The following is a 16587-nucleotide window of genomic DNA, read 5'->3' as shown; positions in this document are numbered from 1 at the left end:
TGAAGAAAAGAACAGGGCTGGGGGTTCCTAGGACCCCAGTTCTTTTTTCCCCTTAACTGACAGGAGTCAGCTATGGACACTCAGGACACAATGCCTGAGAGGACTCTGGCCAAGATTCCCTTTAGAGTCCTCAAGGGACCCTGCCTTGCCTCCCAGCCCCTCCCTGTGGAACAGGTTTCCAGCCTCAGCACCACTGACTCACATCGTAGGGTACTTCTTCGCTCAAGTCGGCTTCCATCAGGAAGATCTTGACGATTTTCTCGCAAGGCCCGTGCAAGATTCTGGCTATCAGTGGATACTCACAATCTTTTAATTTTGTTTGCTCTGAAATAAAAGGCAATTTACAAAATTCCTGGGATGCTAGGATCACCCCTCTTTGTTATCTGGGACAGGAGTATGATGAAAGCAGGGGTTCATGGAGCCCGGGGAATCTTTCTTAGGCCTTGCTGGATCTGTATCTTGAGAGACATGCGATCCCATTGAAGGGAAATAGTACAGGCTACCTTGACTCTGGCTTATGTCCAGCCAAGGCAAGTTGAGAAGAAACAGAAAAACACTGCTGTTCCTTGCCTAACATAAGCTTGTTGAGGGCTCTCATCCTCTTTCTACCAAAGACAGAAGTCAAACACTAGACACGACTCTAGACCCTTGCTAGCCCAGAGACAGCAGCAGAGGAATCAACACAGTGAATGCTATGCAAATGTGTCTTCATCTTCCGTTAGCTCTGGGCACACTGACCGTCCTCCTAGTTACCAGTCTGGTTCAAAGCTCTTTGGTTTTATCTTGCACGTCTCTAAAAGCTGACTTTCATGCAGGGCTTGGTGGCACACACCTCTAAGTCCCAGCACTCAGGAGGCAGAGGCAGGCACATCAGTCATAGTGAGTTCCAGGCCAGCCAGGGCTACATAGTGAGACCCTGTCTCAAATCAAAACAAAACAAAAACAAAAACAAACTAGCAGAAAGCTGCTCTTCTTGCTATAGCAAAGGTTCTAGGCACAGCTCTGGAGTGATTCATCTCTGGGCACGTTCATGGCCATGTGTGATGACCCATTAACAAATCTATTTTTATCCTGCAAACCTGCCTTTGGTTAATCTGCTTTACAGGCCTAGCCAGTGAACTTAAATAGAAGGAAAAGATTTTTCCCATCCTATAGTGTCACTCAAGGCTTAGCTCAGGGAGAAGAGGCGCAGAGTAGCCAGAGAGACACATGGGCCCTGCAGCAGGAATTCCAGGATACAGCCACTGGCACAGGTTCTGCCTTCCTGAGTCATACTGAACTAGAGAATAGTTATTTCATGTGAAGAGGCTGGAAAGGATATGTCCTACACTGTTCTAGTGGAATTCTCAGGGTGAAAGCAAGTTTGGGTGGGGAAAGTGAGCAGCAGAGGCACAGTGTATCTTAATGAAGGGGGGCGGCCAGCAGGCACTTACAGCTAGGACCCTCAGAAAAGCGCACAATAGCAAGCTTGCCATGCAGACACCCAGAGCTAGCTAGCACTTACCCCCAGACTCGTGGACAATGTAGAGTGCAAATTCACTGGGACCATCCTCAACCTGCAGAGGAAGGTGCAAGAAATCAGACCATGGCATTTTGAGATGAAAGGGAATAGACCAACCCTGAACACCGCCCTGCCTGAAACCCTAGGGACAGCCATTCAGAAGAGGAAACTTTGCTGGACTTCTTCCCAGTAGCCAGGGCAACCAAGCCCAGCCATTTCAGTCCTCCTCCCCACTCATCAGTGAAGTACCAGCATTCCCTGCGGTCAGACTTACCCGGAACTTGTTGAGCAGCAGGGTGAGTACCTGCTGGGTGGTCATGGTGCTGTTCACTCGAACGTTGGTCACGGACCCATAGGCAGGAGTAAACACAGAGGTCTGTGCAGAGCAGGAGGACAGTTCATGGTGAGACACTGGTTAACATTACAGTGTTGAATAGAGCCAAGCCGCAGGAGGACACCTCTGGCAACACGTGACCCTACCAGTTCATGTAAACCCATGACCAATTGGTTTGTTCTTAGGAGCAGTCAGGGGGCTACTATAGTCTGTGTCCTGAGAGCACTCTAAGGAAGATGCCTAGCATTGTACATGCCCATCAGTGGCAACTCTGGATCTTAGAAACCAGGGACCTGGAAGTGATTCACTGGGGAGTGGGGCTCTCCTTCGCTCTTTCAACTGATTTCATCAACGCATGACTGTCAACTTTAGACCGAAAGCTTCCAAATCTGTCCCCTCTTCCACACCTCCAAATGGTGCCCAGCAGAGGCCCTCACACACTCTGTAGAGCTTCCCAACAAGCTCCTTCCTTTCAACCTTACAGTCCATTCTCCACACTTTTTATGACACCCTGAATCTCAAAGTATGGTCTGGCCCAGCTTCATAAGCCCCACCTTTGTCTTCCTACATCTCCCACCCGAAACTAGACCTGATGAATCAGAAGCTTTTGGAGAAGAATGTCAGGCCTATAATCTGTATAATACAATGTCAGAACCACCTATGAAATGGCCTGAATGATATGTGAGCAACTTCTCTCACTGTTAGGCACATAGGATGCCAGGATACCCTCAACCAAGTACCCTGTGCTCCAACTACATGGATAAATTCACAATCTTTACTTTTATTTATTTAAACATGCATGCATACATGTAGGCCAGGCTGGGGTAGAACTCAAGACTTTCTGGCCTTACTCTCCCAGGTGCCAGGGTTACAGGTGGGCAACACCATGCTGAGCAAACAATTTTTACTTTTATTGTGGTCCTGGAGATTGAACCCTGGGCCTTGCACATGCTCAGCACCTGTAAGTACCCCACCACTCTGAAGATACAACCTCAGCCCTTGTCGCCTTGCTGTTCATCTTTATTTTTAGACAAGGTTTCACTATGTGGCCTTAAATCCACGACATACCTAAGCTGACCTCAAAATAGTATTACAGAATTAAACCAGCATGCCTGATTTCTCCAGAAAAAAAAATTGTATATGGGGGGCATGCTATATTGTTGCAAATATCTTGCCTTTTTGTATAACACCTCATACAGATGGTCCCCAATTTATGATGGTGTGGCTCATGATTTTTCAACTTTATCATGGTGCAAAAAGTGGAGAAACTATATTTCAAACTTTAAATTTGGATTTTCCCTCTAGGGTAGCAATATGCAGTATAATGCTTTCCCGATGCTGGGCAACAGCAATATCTACGGTTCCCAATTAGCAACATGATCATTTGGGGGTACAAGCAACACTTATACAGTATTGTGCTGATGAGCCATGATGTGTGATGACCAGTAGGTTAGGTGTAGTGGATCCATTTTGCCTTACAGTTTCAACTTATGATGGGTTAATATCAGGATACAGCCTCACTGTAAGTCAAAATTACCAAGGAAATTGTGTGAGGCTTGTTAAGTCCTCCAAAAACATTGCCTGTGTTAAAGTTGCGAAGTGTTTTATATATATTCTTTAATTCTCACAATAGCTCTCTGAAGTACCTAAGATTCTCTTCTTTTCTGAAGAGAAACATAAAGTTAGGGAGAAAAGAAACCTAAAGTTAGGGAGGCTAAATGTCTGCTCAAGGCCTGTTGTATGGACTTCTCTTCCTCCTGGCAAGATAAGACTGGCAAGCAGTGGATGGATGCCTTCTTCTCTTCTGACCCACTTGCTGTGATCACCATAAAGAAACTTTCCATAGGAGAGGAGGTACAGAGAGAGTCAGCATGCCTTCCATCCAACCAGCTGGCCTGAGTGGTACATGGGGGAGGGACTAAGGATAGGAGGAGGGGAAGCCAAAGAGAGGGGGTGACCTTTGCCATCTTGGGCAATTACCAGGAGGTTACAGAGTCCCTGCCCCAATAGAAAGGGGAGCCTACCATGCCCACACTTCTGTAAGTAAACCCCTCACCCATTGATCTGTATAAATCCAATAAATTCCTGTAGTTTGGAGAAATTATACCTTGTTTTGTCAAAAGAACAGTGGGAGGAGGGAGCCAGATGCTGTGCGTGCCTCCCAGAAGGAATTTTAGCAACAGTCACCCATCTGGAAAGGACTGTACCATGATGAAGCATTCTGCAATGCTTAAGACCACATGTGCTACCCCCGCTGGTGCTGGCACCTCCCAGCAAAACTGAGTCCTCTGCAGCAGGCCTGCTAATTCCAGCTGAGACCCAGAAGGACTCCGTGTTATACATTATGCGGGAAATAGAACTTCAGTTTCGAAGAAATATGGAAAGCAGCCATTCAGCTACTTCAAGGAGATGAAGTCTTGTCAACAGGTCTTAGTGTTCATTCTGTACAAAGCCAGTCCTCAACATGAAACCAATCAATTCCAAGTAGGAAACTACTTTCTTATGTCAGCAGACCACATTTGATCCCAGTGGCCAGGACAAAGTGGTGGGAACAGCTAGTGTTTCACTGGGTCTATGAATAAAATCATCACTCAGTCTGAGAAAACATAACAGTTTGAGAAAATGATTGAGTAAAGGATGAGCACAGTCATCGGAAGGAAAACCTGGAGCTGCGCAGGAAGCCAACATGGGGAATTATTCTGTATTATTTTCTGTGACTTTAAGAATATGTACCCTAATTTCTAAGAACATTAACTGTGTGTAGAGGTCAAGGACGCAAAAACAGATGGCTTTCTGTTTCATTTTAGTCGAAGCCTCTCCATGCTGTCTGTAAACTCGTGATCCTTGTGACTCATCTCTCAAGAAATGGGTTTTCAGGACTTTTGTGTAGTGTTTTTTCTTGGGGACTCTCTTCTCCCCTAGGAGATGTGAACAAATTGTTCAAGTGCCTAAAAAAACTCTTCCTGGAAGGATATATCCACTTTCCCTAGGTAAATATGTTCTTTGGGTAACAGGCTGAGTAGAAGGTGGTTCACATGGAAATGAAGGCCATCATGACAGACAACAGCCCTCTCTGTTTATCTAGAATGCCTGAACATCATTCCTATGATATCTGAAATGAATAAGGTAAAGTGTAATATGTTAGACACCTCTTACAGGTGAATGAAACGCTAGAGAAGTCAATGTACCAGAGCTAAACCATTTCAGTATTTGATTTAAAGATTCTCTCTCTCTCTCTCTCTCTCTCTCTCTCTCTCTCTCTCTCTCTCTCTCTCTCCACTAGAAAGAGCCTAAACTTCTCCATATTTTTTGTTTCTTAAAATAGCATATCATACAAATATTTATACATATACTAACTACTACCGTTTGACGCTTTGCAGACTAAATCCTTTTGGAACAATATTTAAAGAGCGACAAGTCCCATTCTGGGTCCTCTGGCTAGTCTGCACAGTTCCTAAGCTCCATGTAAATTCAACATGGGCTCCTCCTTTGCTCTCTTAAGAGATTCAGTTTCCTAATAGTACTGAATTTCTCTGGTTTAGCAAAAGAAACCCTGTGTCACTTATTAACACTTATTGCACGCCTAATGAGGGAAAGAAGGCGGTGGGGTTAAGGCAGGGACTCTTCAGTTTGCTAAGCTGAAATATTTCTCCTGAATTCTAGGTACCCCAAAAGTGGCTTCATTGGCCCCTGGAAAGCCTGGTTTGGGCTACCTGCTCCGTCATCTCTGTCCCCCAGACTTCCATTTGTCCTTCCTTCCTATGAGTCATCCTCTATTAAGAAGGCTAGCTATTCCAACTGGAAACCTCCCCTTCAGTCCCCACCATGGCAGGAAATAGTCTGTCACAGGTCATTCCAAACAGGGCCTCACCCAGAAGGCCACTCACTCCATTTATAGTAACAATCAACTTCTTCCTTACAGTTCCTTCTGTTTAAGGAGTGATGCAATTAGGGGGAAGGTGAGCTTTCTCTAAGGTTAGTAGAATGCGTACTTTAACAAAGGGCCATGTGCTGGGAACCCAGAGTTCCCCGGGTTCTCTGGGAAGAGACACACATGCCTCTGGGCACACCTCGTTATCAAGTTTCATTTACCCAGTGAGAAGAACAGCTGGATACATGATGTTCCCACAGAATGATCTATTGAACTCAGGTGGAAATCTCAAAGAAATAGGCTCATTGAAGATAAATTTTCCATTATTGTTTGCTTATAGCTTACTTGCCCCAAATCCACACAATTTAGGGCATGGTTGGATAGTGACTGTGTGGGAAAGCACTGGCTCTGAAGGGAAAGGTCATGTTGCTGTGGCTTTGGGAAAGATACTCCTCAGAATCTTTCAGCACAGGGGTGACAACAGTTACACTGAAGGCTGTTGGATAAACAGGATTAATGCTGAGTGTCACGTGGTCTGCTAGTCTGTGCTGGGACCCAACTCTTGTGCTCTCAGTTTTAGGAGAGGGTAGACTGGGACATCACCTTGTGGTTATAAAAGTGCCCATTGATGGAGAACCGGTGCCGTCGGATCCTCTGGGCGTCGCTGGGCCCCCGGGACTTGGGCCTCCGCTGGATCATACAGCTGGCATCACTCTGGGTCCGTAAAAGCTGTGGGACTTCCTCCTCCTCCACCAGGGTTCCTACAGAAACAAACGATGCCTGAGGTGGAGGGCGATGACGGCAAGTGTCCTTGCTCTAGCAGCGGCTCTGTCTGCTGGGTCTGTGTGGTTCCCTCTCACACAGAACTGTAGCACATGATCCTGTTAGTGCAACTTCCGTATTAGAGGCTGGGACAGAGCTTGTGTCAGTGCCACAGTATGTCTCATGGCAGTCATTGAGGTATTCGGTCATTCCAGTCCTATCCTCTGAGCACCCACTGTGGGATAGGTCCTTCCTGAGTGCTAAGGGAAGGATGTGAAGAGGACAGGTGAGTGGTCACTGATCTTGGAGCAGTGTGTGAGGGACAGAAGGGTGCTACATGCTCTGTGGAGCCTCTTCCTTTTTGTATCACAGCCCAGTGCAGGGGACTCAGGGCAAGGGTACAGGGTGATGTTTGTGCAAGTGTCTGCTTCCTTTTCCATAAAGGTAACGAAGACTATGTGGAAACTGCCTCCCGCTGTGTAGGTGTTTAGTAAGTGTCTCTCTTAAGATAAACAGATGCTCTAGTCACTGACGCTGTTCTTCAGAGGCTGTGTTTGGGAGGTGCTGCCCTCAAGACAGGGTTGGGTTTCTTGTGGCCTTTACTTACCTGAGCTATCTTTGGACCCCTCGGCCTTGTGCACAGGCTGTGCACTGGGTTCCTCAGGAGTTCCCCTGCGGTCCTGAGGTGGGGCTTCTTTCCTGAAAACAGAGAAGCACTTGATGAAGTAGCTGATGGCAGAGAAAGGTAACACTGCTAAAGAGAAGAAACACTGCTTCTTGGGGCAGGACGGAAGTGAGAAACGGCACAGGCTGTGGAGAGTGAATTTTAACAAGAAAAGAAAGCACCCTCCACAGCATTGGTTGGAAGGAGGAGTCTGGCCCTGTAGGATGAGTGGATGTTCTGGGCCGCATCACAGACCATGCACAAAGCCAGTGCCCATGTGTTCCTGGGTACCAGGCTCGGCCAGGTTAGTGCCTGTGCAGATACATGCCAAGTGGGCTTGCTGGGTCTGTTGAGGGTCTTACGGGGTGTCAGGTAAGTTAGCCTTGGGGATCAAACCCCCAGGTGTCTTGTAACACCAAACCCCAGACAAGGAAGACAGTACTGGGCTAGAGAAGGAACGGGTGTGAAGGGAGGTAGGGAGCATGCAGTGTGAAGAAGCTGGGGAGAATCAGGCAGGAGCTCCCTGGGAAACACAGGGGATGCTTCTGGGAGTCAGTCGGGGAGAGGCTGCTTTTCCTTGAGGAGGGAGAACGAGTTATGCTTGCAGCCTTTCCAAGGAGTCTCTATGCTCTGTGTATGTGACTCAAACTTTTGAAGGAGTGACCAGGGATACCTGGGGGTGAGATCTGGTGTGTCGATGTGCTCCATGCTACCAGAGTACCCGTTTCATCTGCACGTATTATTGTTTAAGATTTATTTACTTTATGTATATGTGTATTTTCCTGCATAAGTTTATATGCACCAAGTACATGCAGGAACTCTCAGAGGCCAGAGAGGGCATTGGATCCCCTGGAATTGGAGCTGCCAGGTAACTGTGAGTCACCATATGTGCCCTGGGAACTGAACCTGGGTCCTCTGCAAGAACCTAGTAAGCACTCGTGGCCAGTGAGTTATCTCTCCAGCCCCTGCATGCTTTATTTTTTTAAGATAGTGTCTAAGTACATAGCCCAGCTTGGGTTCAAACTCACAGTCCTCCTGCCTCAGTGTTCTGAGCACTACAATTTCAGGTACATGCTACCACATCCAGCTTACCTGCACACCTGAAAGGAACAAAGTTCTGGTCAATTGCCTCTGAGGAGTCATTACATGCAGAAGCCAGCAAAGCTCAGACTGCCTCTCTCCTGATGGTCAAAGAAATCTGATCTTAAATTTTGATGTTTAAAAAAATAGAATCTGCCACTTAAAAAAAAAGTAGTAGTAAGAGGAAGAGAAATGTCTGTGGTGCCAGTGGGCTAAGGACATAGCCAGGTGGTGTAGCACTTGGCCCTGTGTTCAGTTCCCAGCACTAAAAAGAAAGGTGATGAGAGCATGGCTGTTTTCCAGGAGGGAGGAAGGGAGGCCATATGACTGTCACTATGGAGGCCACTCTTGGTAAGTATGCATGCTGGGATGGGCAATGTCAGAAAACACTGGGGTAGCTCTGGGCCTAAGAGGGTGGTGGACCTGTGCTCCACACCCTAGCTTTATACAGCAGTGAGTCCTCCACCCCAAGGCTGAAGATAGCCCACATAGAAACCGGAGTGGAGCTCAGGTTGACAGGTATCACAGAGACCCCTGACTCTGCCCCACCTTCCAGGCACTCACGGGGGACAGTTGGGCTTTTCAGGCATCCACGAAGCAGAGGACAAATGTACTCGCTCCCGATCATCCTGCATCTGGAGCCGGATGGGCCGTCTGAGTCCCCAGGCGATGTTGAGAAGTCCCTCAATGATCAGAGCCCCTTCTTCCTGTGGGACCCACATAGGTCAGCCTCCTTGAAGAGCACTCATCCAAAGGGCTGTTGCCCATCCTCTCTGTGTCCCCTCAGGCACAGGACCCTTGGGCAAGCCCTCAGACACACTTATCCCCCAGGGAAGAGCACACGGTATATACATGCTTCAGGACATGAAGCCAGGATCCTGTGGGAGGAAGCTCAAGGAGTTCCTTCCACTGAGTAACCCAGGCCTGGGCCAGGGCAGGGCTGGAGTCTGCATGGTGCTGCTGAGTCAGGTGTCCCCCAGGACACAGCAACTGTCCAGCAAGCACGTCCACACCGCAGGGAGGAAGCGCAGCCGGGGAAGTCCATGCCCAGAAATACACAATTTTTTTTTTTCCTGATGGCGGGTGCTGCTTTGCTTAGCAATACTGGGATTTCCAGCCCCATGTTCCACCGTATTCCTGCAATAGCTTTCATGGTGAGTCCCCAACCTGCCTTGATTTCCCTAGGTCTGCAGATAAAACAACTGCTACCCACCCTAATCCATAGTATTCTACTCCACAGGCACCTCACTTGCCTCTGGTTTAAACCTCTCGTGTCCTTGGTTCTTTGTCTCTGACCTATCTCAGGCCTCTGTCTCCATGGGACCACTCCAGATTCCCGGCACACACACACAGTCGCTCCATGTGAAGGTGCACTGTCAGAGTACCTGCCAGAAATCTCAGGCCCCACCTCCCTGGAGGCTTCAGCGTCACTTCCTCCTTGCTCTCTCACCCAATGCTTCATTTATTTACTTCATAGTTTTGTGGTGAGAACTTTAACATATGACCCACAGTCTTCCTCTCTTCATGGTATCTGTTCAGTGATGTTCTGTATATAGTCACCATTTAAACCAGGGGTAAACTGTAACTGCAACATGGCTCCCCATATTGAACTGTGAGATCAACCAGCAGGGGTGACCTGCTAACTATGATTCATGATGACTAACGTCTTGACCTCTGAAGAGATTCTTGTGAACACAAAGGATGAGGGTAAAGATGGAGGTTCTAATTAAGGGTCCCAACAGCCTTCCCAGTCCAGGGACCCTGAGCACTAAGACCAGCTTTCTCCTCTGCCTCAATGGATGCATCTAAGGGTGATTCTAAGGCACAGTGGTGAAGGATATGATTGGGCCACCAAGGCGGGGCGGGGGGGCGGCGTCCTCTGAAGACACACACTCTGATGTTTAAATCTTCAATGCAGAATTGTTCACTGTGGGCATTGTGTAGCCCTAAGACTTGTTCAGCTTGCAGAACTGCAGCCTTACAAACAACAATCCCCACTTCCCTCCCTTCCCCACCAACGCTGATAACCATCATTCTTCTCTTCGCTTCTAGGAGTTTGATTTATTGTCGATTCTATGGAAAGTCTTGTGAGCACAGCAGTGCCACAGACAATTCTTCACAGCTCAGCAGTACTCACAGTGTGGCTCTCACGGTGACTTAGTAATGGTCTCTAGTTTCAAAGACTCTCTCATCCAGAGAAAACAATCTAAGGTTAGCAGAAATACACAAGCTTTCTAATACGGCCTTGCAGCATTTGTTTTCTTTTTTAAAATTCAGGCCAACAAGAAAATACTAGGGTTAACTTTGATCCTCACTGATCAAATGCAGGCTCGGCTGGGAGGCTTGCCTCGGCACTCATAAAGGAAAGGCTGACACTGATCTATAGACTAAAGTTCTCATTCAAGCCAAGGTTGCATTCAATTCAGTTCTGTCTTGGCTTCCATTTGCCTTTCTGTTCCTGTTTGCTTCTTTCAAAACACTGACCGAAACCAACTTGGGGAAGGAAATGTTATCATTTATTTTTTTAGTATTTCATTTATTATTTTTATTTTAGGTGTATGACTATATTGTCTACATCTATGTAAATGCACCCATGTCATGCAATGCCTGCGGATGACAGAAGAGGGCATCAGATCCCCTGGAACTGGAGCTATGGACAGTTGTTAGCTGCCCTATGGGTGCTAGGATTAGAACTCGGGTCCTCTGCAAGAGCAGTCAGTGCTCTTAACTGTTGAGCCACCTCTCAGCCACAGGAACAGTTATAGTTTTCATGGTTAGCTTTTGTCAACTCGACACAAACCTAGACATATTTGGAAAGAGAGGGCATGTCTGCAGCACATTTTCCTGATTGCTAACCAACGTTGGAGGGCCCAACCTATTCTGGGCAGTGCCATCCTTGGGCAGGTGGGCCTGAGCTATATAAGGAAGGCAGCCAAGCAAGCCAGAGAAAGCAGGCCGATAAGCAGCATCTTCAATGGTCTCTGCTTCAGTTTCTGCTCCAGGTTCCTGCCTTGACTTCCCTCAGTTACAGATTATGACCTGGAAGGTGTAAGCCAAATAAATGCTTTGCTCCCCTAGTCACCCTTGGTCAGTGTTTTATCACAGCAGCAGAGACCCCAACGAAAACACGTGGCCTGGAGTGCCTCTGTCTCTAGCCTCTGTCCTACCCGGAACATTTCAGCTACGTGGAGATCCACTTCCTTCTAGCCCCACACCAGGCTCCAGGCAGAGAGTGATGAAGCAGCCACAGCCTGAACACCAGTGGTTCGCTTCTGGATGTAGGAGAGCTGAGGGGCGACCTGGAGAAAGTGTACTGAGCCCCAAAAGATAGTTAAAGGTGGGGTGGTGAAAAGGATGGGGTAGCAGGTGCTCCTAACAGCAGGACTGGCCTGGGCCAAGGCAGGAGAAAAACAGCAGAAGATGGCCAGAAAACAAGTCACAGGAAGCCAGGCTGGTAGGCAGGTGCTCTCTGCTACCTGAGAACCCAGAAGAGATCCTGGAGATTTCCGGAGGAGAGAGTGAAATTAACCAACACTTGTGTGAGGGATGGCCTGGAGGAGGGTCAGGTGTCCCACTCCGGAGTGAGGCAAAGAGCACAGTTGGGGCAGGGTGGTGAGGTTGGACATTCAAGGGCTAGGCTTCCCAAGATCCCACAGGAGGAAGGTTTGGGGACCTTGCAGTGAAGGGGTGGCAGGAGGAACCCTATGGAGTAGGAGAGTGGAAGGAAGGAGGTGCCACAGTTGATCAAGGGACTGAAGCTGGACTCAGGCGCGGACACACTTGGGAGGGAGCCCTGTCAGTCTGCAGTAGTCTCTGATCACATTCATCAGATCAAAAGAAAGCTGTGACCAGAGCATAGCTGCCAAGCCTGAGGACACAGGTGGGGAAGTGCTCACAGGCAAAAGCAGGGCCAGAACCGGTCAGTCTGCTGACCCTGTGGTACCGCCAACTGAACCTCACCCATAAGGCTGGCCTTCAGCATCAACTTTTTCTCTTCAGTTTCTCAACTAATTAGCCAATTGCTAATACATTCAAAGATCCAGAAAAAGAGACAACCGTTCTATGGAAGCTCAGGTTTACGGGCTGGCAAGGTGGGGACCACCACCCACTGCAGTGGCGCTCAGTGTCTCCAGTACCCCACGCCTCTGCCCATGTGGCATTAATGTCACATCGAGAATGAAACAACATGGAACCGGCAGCCCCTCTCCCGACTGCAAGAGTCCAGGGTCTGTCCAGTCCTCACATATCATGCCTGGACAGTGCTCCCCTATGTGATTCTTCTTCCCCCACCTGAGGACAGAAGACAGGTGTGTTACAGGTGGGCAGAGGCTGGGCTAGAAGATCTGAGGCCCGAGAAGGGCACTGCTAGCTCTGTTCTCAGCTTTCCCAAGGCTGTCACCTTGTCTTCAGTTGGGTCCCACCTGGCCTTCCTGCCCAGGTGCTCCCTGGCCTCTCAGTAGCCCAAGAAGGCAGCCAGGCAGAAGCCACACTGCAGCACCGTTGTTCAAATCCTGAAGTGCCCTGTCATTGTTCTGGGTGTCCACGTTCAGGTCTTCTGAGCCCTCCCACCTGGACCAGGCTTTACAGCCCCTGAGTATGCCCAGCACACTGTCCTCACAGGGCCTCTTGCACTGCTTTGAAAAGACATTGCCCTGCGTCACCCCCTGACTCTCAACAGCATCCCCTAATGTTCTTGGGGCTCTATCAGTAGTGATACTGCAAGTCCAGGAGAGAAGGTTGCCCTGTGCCCTGCTCTGCAATGTAAACATCCTCCAGCCTCCCACAGGCAAAAACACAAGCTCCAGGCTGGCAGCTGGGCCAAGCCCCGCCCTCCAAGCTGTTTTCCTCAGAGAACCTTTCTAAGCACTGCTATTTTGGGCTTTCCTGACAGTAACCAGTGACTGAAGGAATGGTATAAAAGCAGTGACAGGCTTCTAAGCTCACCAGACAGCACAGAGGATGAAGCCCTTGCTAAGGTCCTGGAACCACAGTGCATCGTCCTGATCATCCTCTTCCCAGTGACCAAGCACTGGACGCTTGGCTGTGAATGCCCGCTTCATCTCCCCAAGCTTCCAGGGTGCTTCCTTAGATAGACCTTGCTGGCCCAGACTCCCTGATACCTCGCCCCTCAGCTAGAGGTAAGATGAGCAATTAATTGCCTTCTGATTTGAGACAAATCATGGGAGCTGCTTTGTTTTAGGGGAATTTCTGAGCCTGAGGGTTTACAGCCTTACTGCTGGGTAGATCAGGTGGTGTCACTAATGACTATGGTAAAGGGGTTTTCATAAGTAGAGGCTTGGAGAGGTGACACTGCCAAAGGACTCCAGGTCATTTAGTAGCAGATCCTGGTTCAAAACCTGGGTTTCCTCTGACCCCACATTAGTGCAGTTGGGTTCTTTTTCTGTGCACATTTTTCCTTTTTTTTAATTGAATTTTTGAGAATTGTATACAATATATTTTGATTGTATTCTATACAATATATTTGATTGTATTTAGCTCCCTTCCCCTGTCTGCAACCCGCTTACTACCCGATCAGTTTCATGTATTCTAATATGTATGCCTATAGAGTCAAGTTTGTGTCCTCAAATTCCCTTCTTTGTGGATCTATCCACTGGAACCTGGTTAACTTACCAAGAGTCTCATCCTTGAAAGAGACTGACTGGCTCCCTCCCAGCAGCCATCAATTGCCAACAGTTCTTCAGACAGGGTTGGAGTTTCTTACCCACTTCCTCATGTCTATGCTGGGATTTGTCTGCCTTGAGCATACATAGGACTTGTCCACCTGTCACCATTGCTGTGTGTTATGTGCACATTCTTAAGTTACACTAACGATGAAGTCTTAAGTATGTAGATTTTGATGCTAGGGGGAAGGAAGAGCCCAGGAATCTACATCCTGGTCTCAGATCAATCTGCAGATTTCACACTGCCCTCCATGCACCCGAGTCCTATGCAGCCACTTAGTGATGGGGGGCGGGGGCACAGAAGTGTGTCAGCATGGCATGGTAGGTCCTCACCACCTCTCTTCTCTTGGTCCACAGGGTGTTGCCTTTGCTTTACCTTCAGCAATGAGATCTCGGCTTCTGCTGTCTGTGGCCCACATGCCCACAATTCGGGAAACCTCAGAGGAGACATCGCCTGGGGGTCCTGGGCAGGAGTCCCCAAACTCTCCCAGCCTGGATGACTACGTGAAGTCTATCTGTCAGCTGGCACAGCCCACCCCTGTGCTGGACAAAGCCACAGTCAGAAGCCAATCCAACAGACCTCACCGTCCAGCACGGATCACTGAAAAGAGACCACAGGCTAAGTCTCCAGGAGACAGCAAGCCCTGCTCCGGTGGTTGGCAGCCCACACTGCCCTCTGCTGGTACTCACGACCCTCTGGACTGGCTCTTTGGGGAGTCCCGGGAACAGCAGGCAAACAGAAGAGACAATGGAACCTGCCCCTCGGATGGCTACTGGAGTATGCATAAACAGATGGACAAGAACAGGAAGAGGCTCTGTGAGGCCGGGATGCCTGAGCGCTTTCTGGCAGGACAGTCTCAGAACAGGCACCAGACCTCCAACCTGAAAAGTTGGACTTCTAGGAAGCTCTGCCCGGCCTCAGCTTCTGCCCACAGCTCCCGCCCCTGCAGCATCCTCAGAAGTCTCTACTTGCACCTCCCAGTGATCCATGAACTCTAACCCTCCACTAATAAAGGTTTATAAAGAGCATGATGGGTCCATGGTCTCTCCAGCCTCCCTCTCCTGGCAGGTCTCTGGGAGGGCAGTGCTTGTCTTCAGGGGCTGCTGGCTTTGGTAATTCCTAGTGACAGTCCTCCTGTGAGTGATGACAGGCTGGTTTGAAACCTGACATGTCATGTTTGTGACTGGCTCTTTTGTTGACCTGATCAAGTGACTTGGTGTCTCTACTTCTTGATTTTCTTGTGATGAAAATGGCAGTAACTGGAGGAACTTCCTTCCTGGCTGTTCTAATGAAAAAAAAAAAAAAATGCACGCTGTACTCTGGGTGGTTGTCATAGTCACAGGTAGAACCAAGTGCAAGGGGCTGAGGGAGGTGTCTTAGCTCCTCCGAAGCTGCCAGGCGAAGGCCTGGACTCTTCCTCACCTTTAGATGCTTATTTCATGAGGAGCAACAAAATAACATGAGGTCTAAGCAGATACACAAGTCTCACCATAGTACTAGGGAGGTCCCATGCTCACAGCTCAAACAGAGTCTTCACCACTCAGCCTGCAGGGTACCACACACCCTTGATCTGGTGGCCTGGGGTCTATCTGTCCTCAGCCTTTCCCACCATCTTCACCTGGGGCCTTTACCTTGGACTCCCTGTTGTGGGATGCAAGCAGGAAGTTGTCCAACCCACTTTGCTGGCGCCCAGACGTCCTAAGGCAAGCCAGCTGACCCTGGTCAGGACTAAAGGGCTCAAGAGAGAGGAGAGGACAGAAGTGGGGCCGCAGCACTTGCTCATTCTGCTTGAGGTTGGGAATGTCACTGCTTAGTCACTGTGGATCTATTTTCTTCCATGTTAGGCTGGGGGTTTAATTGCTTTGCTGTTCTCTTTTAAATGTATTTTCTGGGAAACAGAATACAAACCACACACTGAAAAGGAAATGTTTCAGACAAGCGATTTGTTCAGTTTCTTTGTGAAGGGAAAGGCCACCAACCTAGTTCGCCACTGCCTGCGGGGTGGGGTAAGTGAACAAATGGACTGGAGAGGGAACAAGCCTGCTGTGTCTCCTCAGCAGTCTCAAATTGACCTTCTGTATGGCAGCCTTAGTCACAATGTCCCCAGGCATGATGGGGACTGACCTACATAGGGGGTACCTGGCTGGTGACTGAACAGGCAGGCTTGCTAGGCCCAGCCTCTTTGCAGTCCCTTCTGCAAAGCGGTATGAAAACTGGGCCAGCCAGAGTCTCCTGGCAACTGGCATGACATTAGTGGGTATCCACATGCTCAGAAATCACTCTGCTGTAAAAACACAGTCAGGGGACCCTCTCAAATATTCTCTGTTGTGAAAGATGCTAATGGAACCTAGTGAAGGTTCTCTGATCCACCTCACATGGAAGACTCGGAATGTATTAATAGTATTATGCAGATCTACAATGAAATGAGCAAATGGGACAGAAAGAAATACAAAATCATGCAGTTTGGAGTTGAAAAGGCTAGGAAATTTAAGGTGATAGGCAAGGCTATATAGAGACAGGAGAGAGAGAGAGCACTTCCATCTGAGAGAGAGAGAGAGAGAGAGAGAGAGAGAGAGAGAGAGAGAGAGAGAGAAATAGAAAAAAGCTCTTTCAGTTCCTCCTATAGGGCAGAACTAAAGTGGATGCAGTGTGTGCTCATGGCCACCAGAGAGGGGCAGTGAGCCACTGCACAG

The 16587-nt window shown here is 48.6% G+C and overlaps 2 protein-coding genes across 5 annotated transcripts in view; one reads left to right on the top strand and one right to left on the bottom strand.

The window, feature by feature from the left end:
* Positions 1-16587, bottom strand: part of Rassf4 (Ras association domain family member 4) — a 40871-nt gene that overhangs the window by 4571 nt on the left and 19713 nt on the right. For 3 of the 4 annotated variants that reach the window (XM_008846924.3, XM_008846925.3, XM_029570327.1), the window contains exons 4-9: positions 8777-8919; positions 7076-7167; positions 6310-6467; positions 1776-1877; positions 1505-1556; positions 203-324 (exon numbers count right to left, since the gene is read on the bottom strand). In XM_008846924.3, coding sequence (XP_008845146.1) covers positions 203-324; positions 1505-1556; positions 1776-1877; positions 6310-6467; positions 7076-7167; positions 8777-8919 — 669 coding nt within the window. The remainder of the gene's footprint in view (positions 1-202; positions 325-1504; positions 1557-1775; positions 1878-6309; positions 6468-7075; positions 7168-8776; positions 8920-16587) is intronic. The other variant, XM_008846926.2, reaches the window with a different exon arrangement.
* Depp1 (DEPP1 autophagy regulator) lies at positions 13031-15172 on the top strand. Its single transcript, XM_008846923.3, has 2 exons — positions 13031-13350; positions 14251-15172. Exon 2 carries the CDS (start codon positions 14278-14280, stop codon positions 14890-14892), a length of 615 nt encoding a protein of 204 aa, XP_008845145.1. The 5' UTR covers positions 13031-13350; positions 14251-14277; the 3' UTR covers positions 14893-15172.

The sequence above is a fragment of the Nannospalax galili genome, unplaced genomic scaffold, assembly GCF_000622305.1.
Source record: "Nannospalax galili isolate Female #2095 unplaced genomic scaffold, S.galili_v1.0 scaffold643, whole genome shotgun sequence".
NCBI lineage: Eukaryota > Metazoa > Chordata > Mammalia > Rodentia > Spalacidae > Nannospalax > Nannospalax galili.
Note: the sequence above shows the minus strand (reverse complement) of the source record. Positions and strands in the feature narration are given on the sequence as shown.

Coding starts and splice junctions, on each gene's coding strand:
- Depp1 (XM_008846923.3), top strand. CDS start 14,278: ATGAGATCTCGGCTTCTGCTGTCTGTGGCCCACATGCCCACAATTCGG.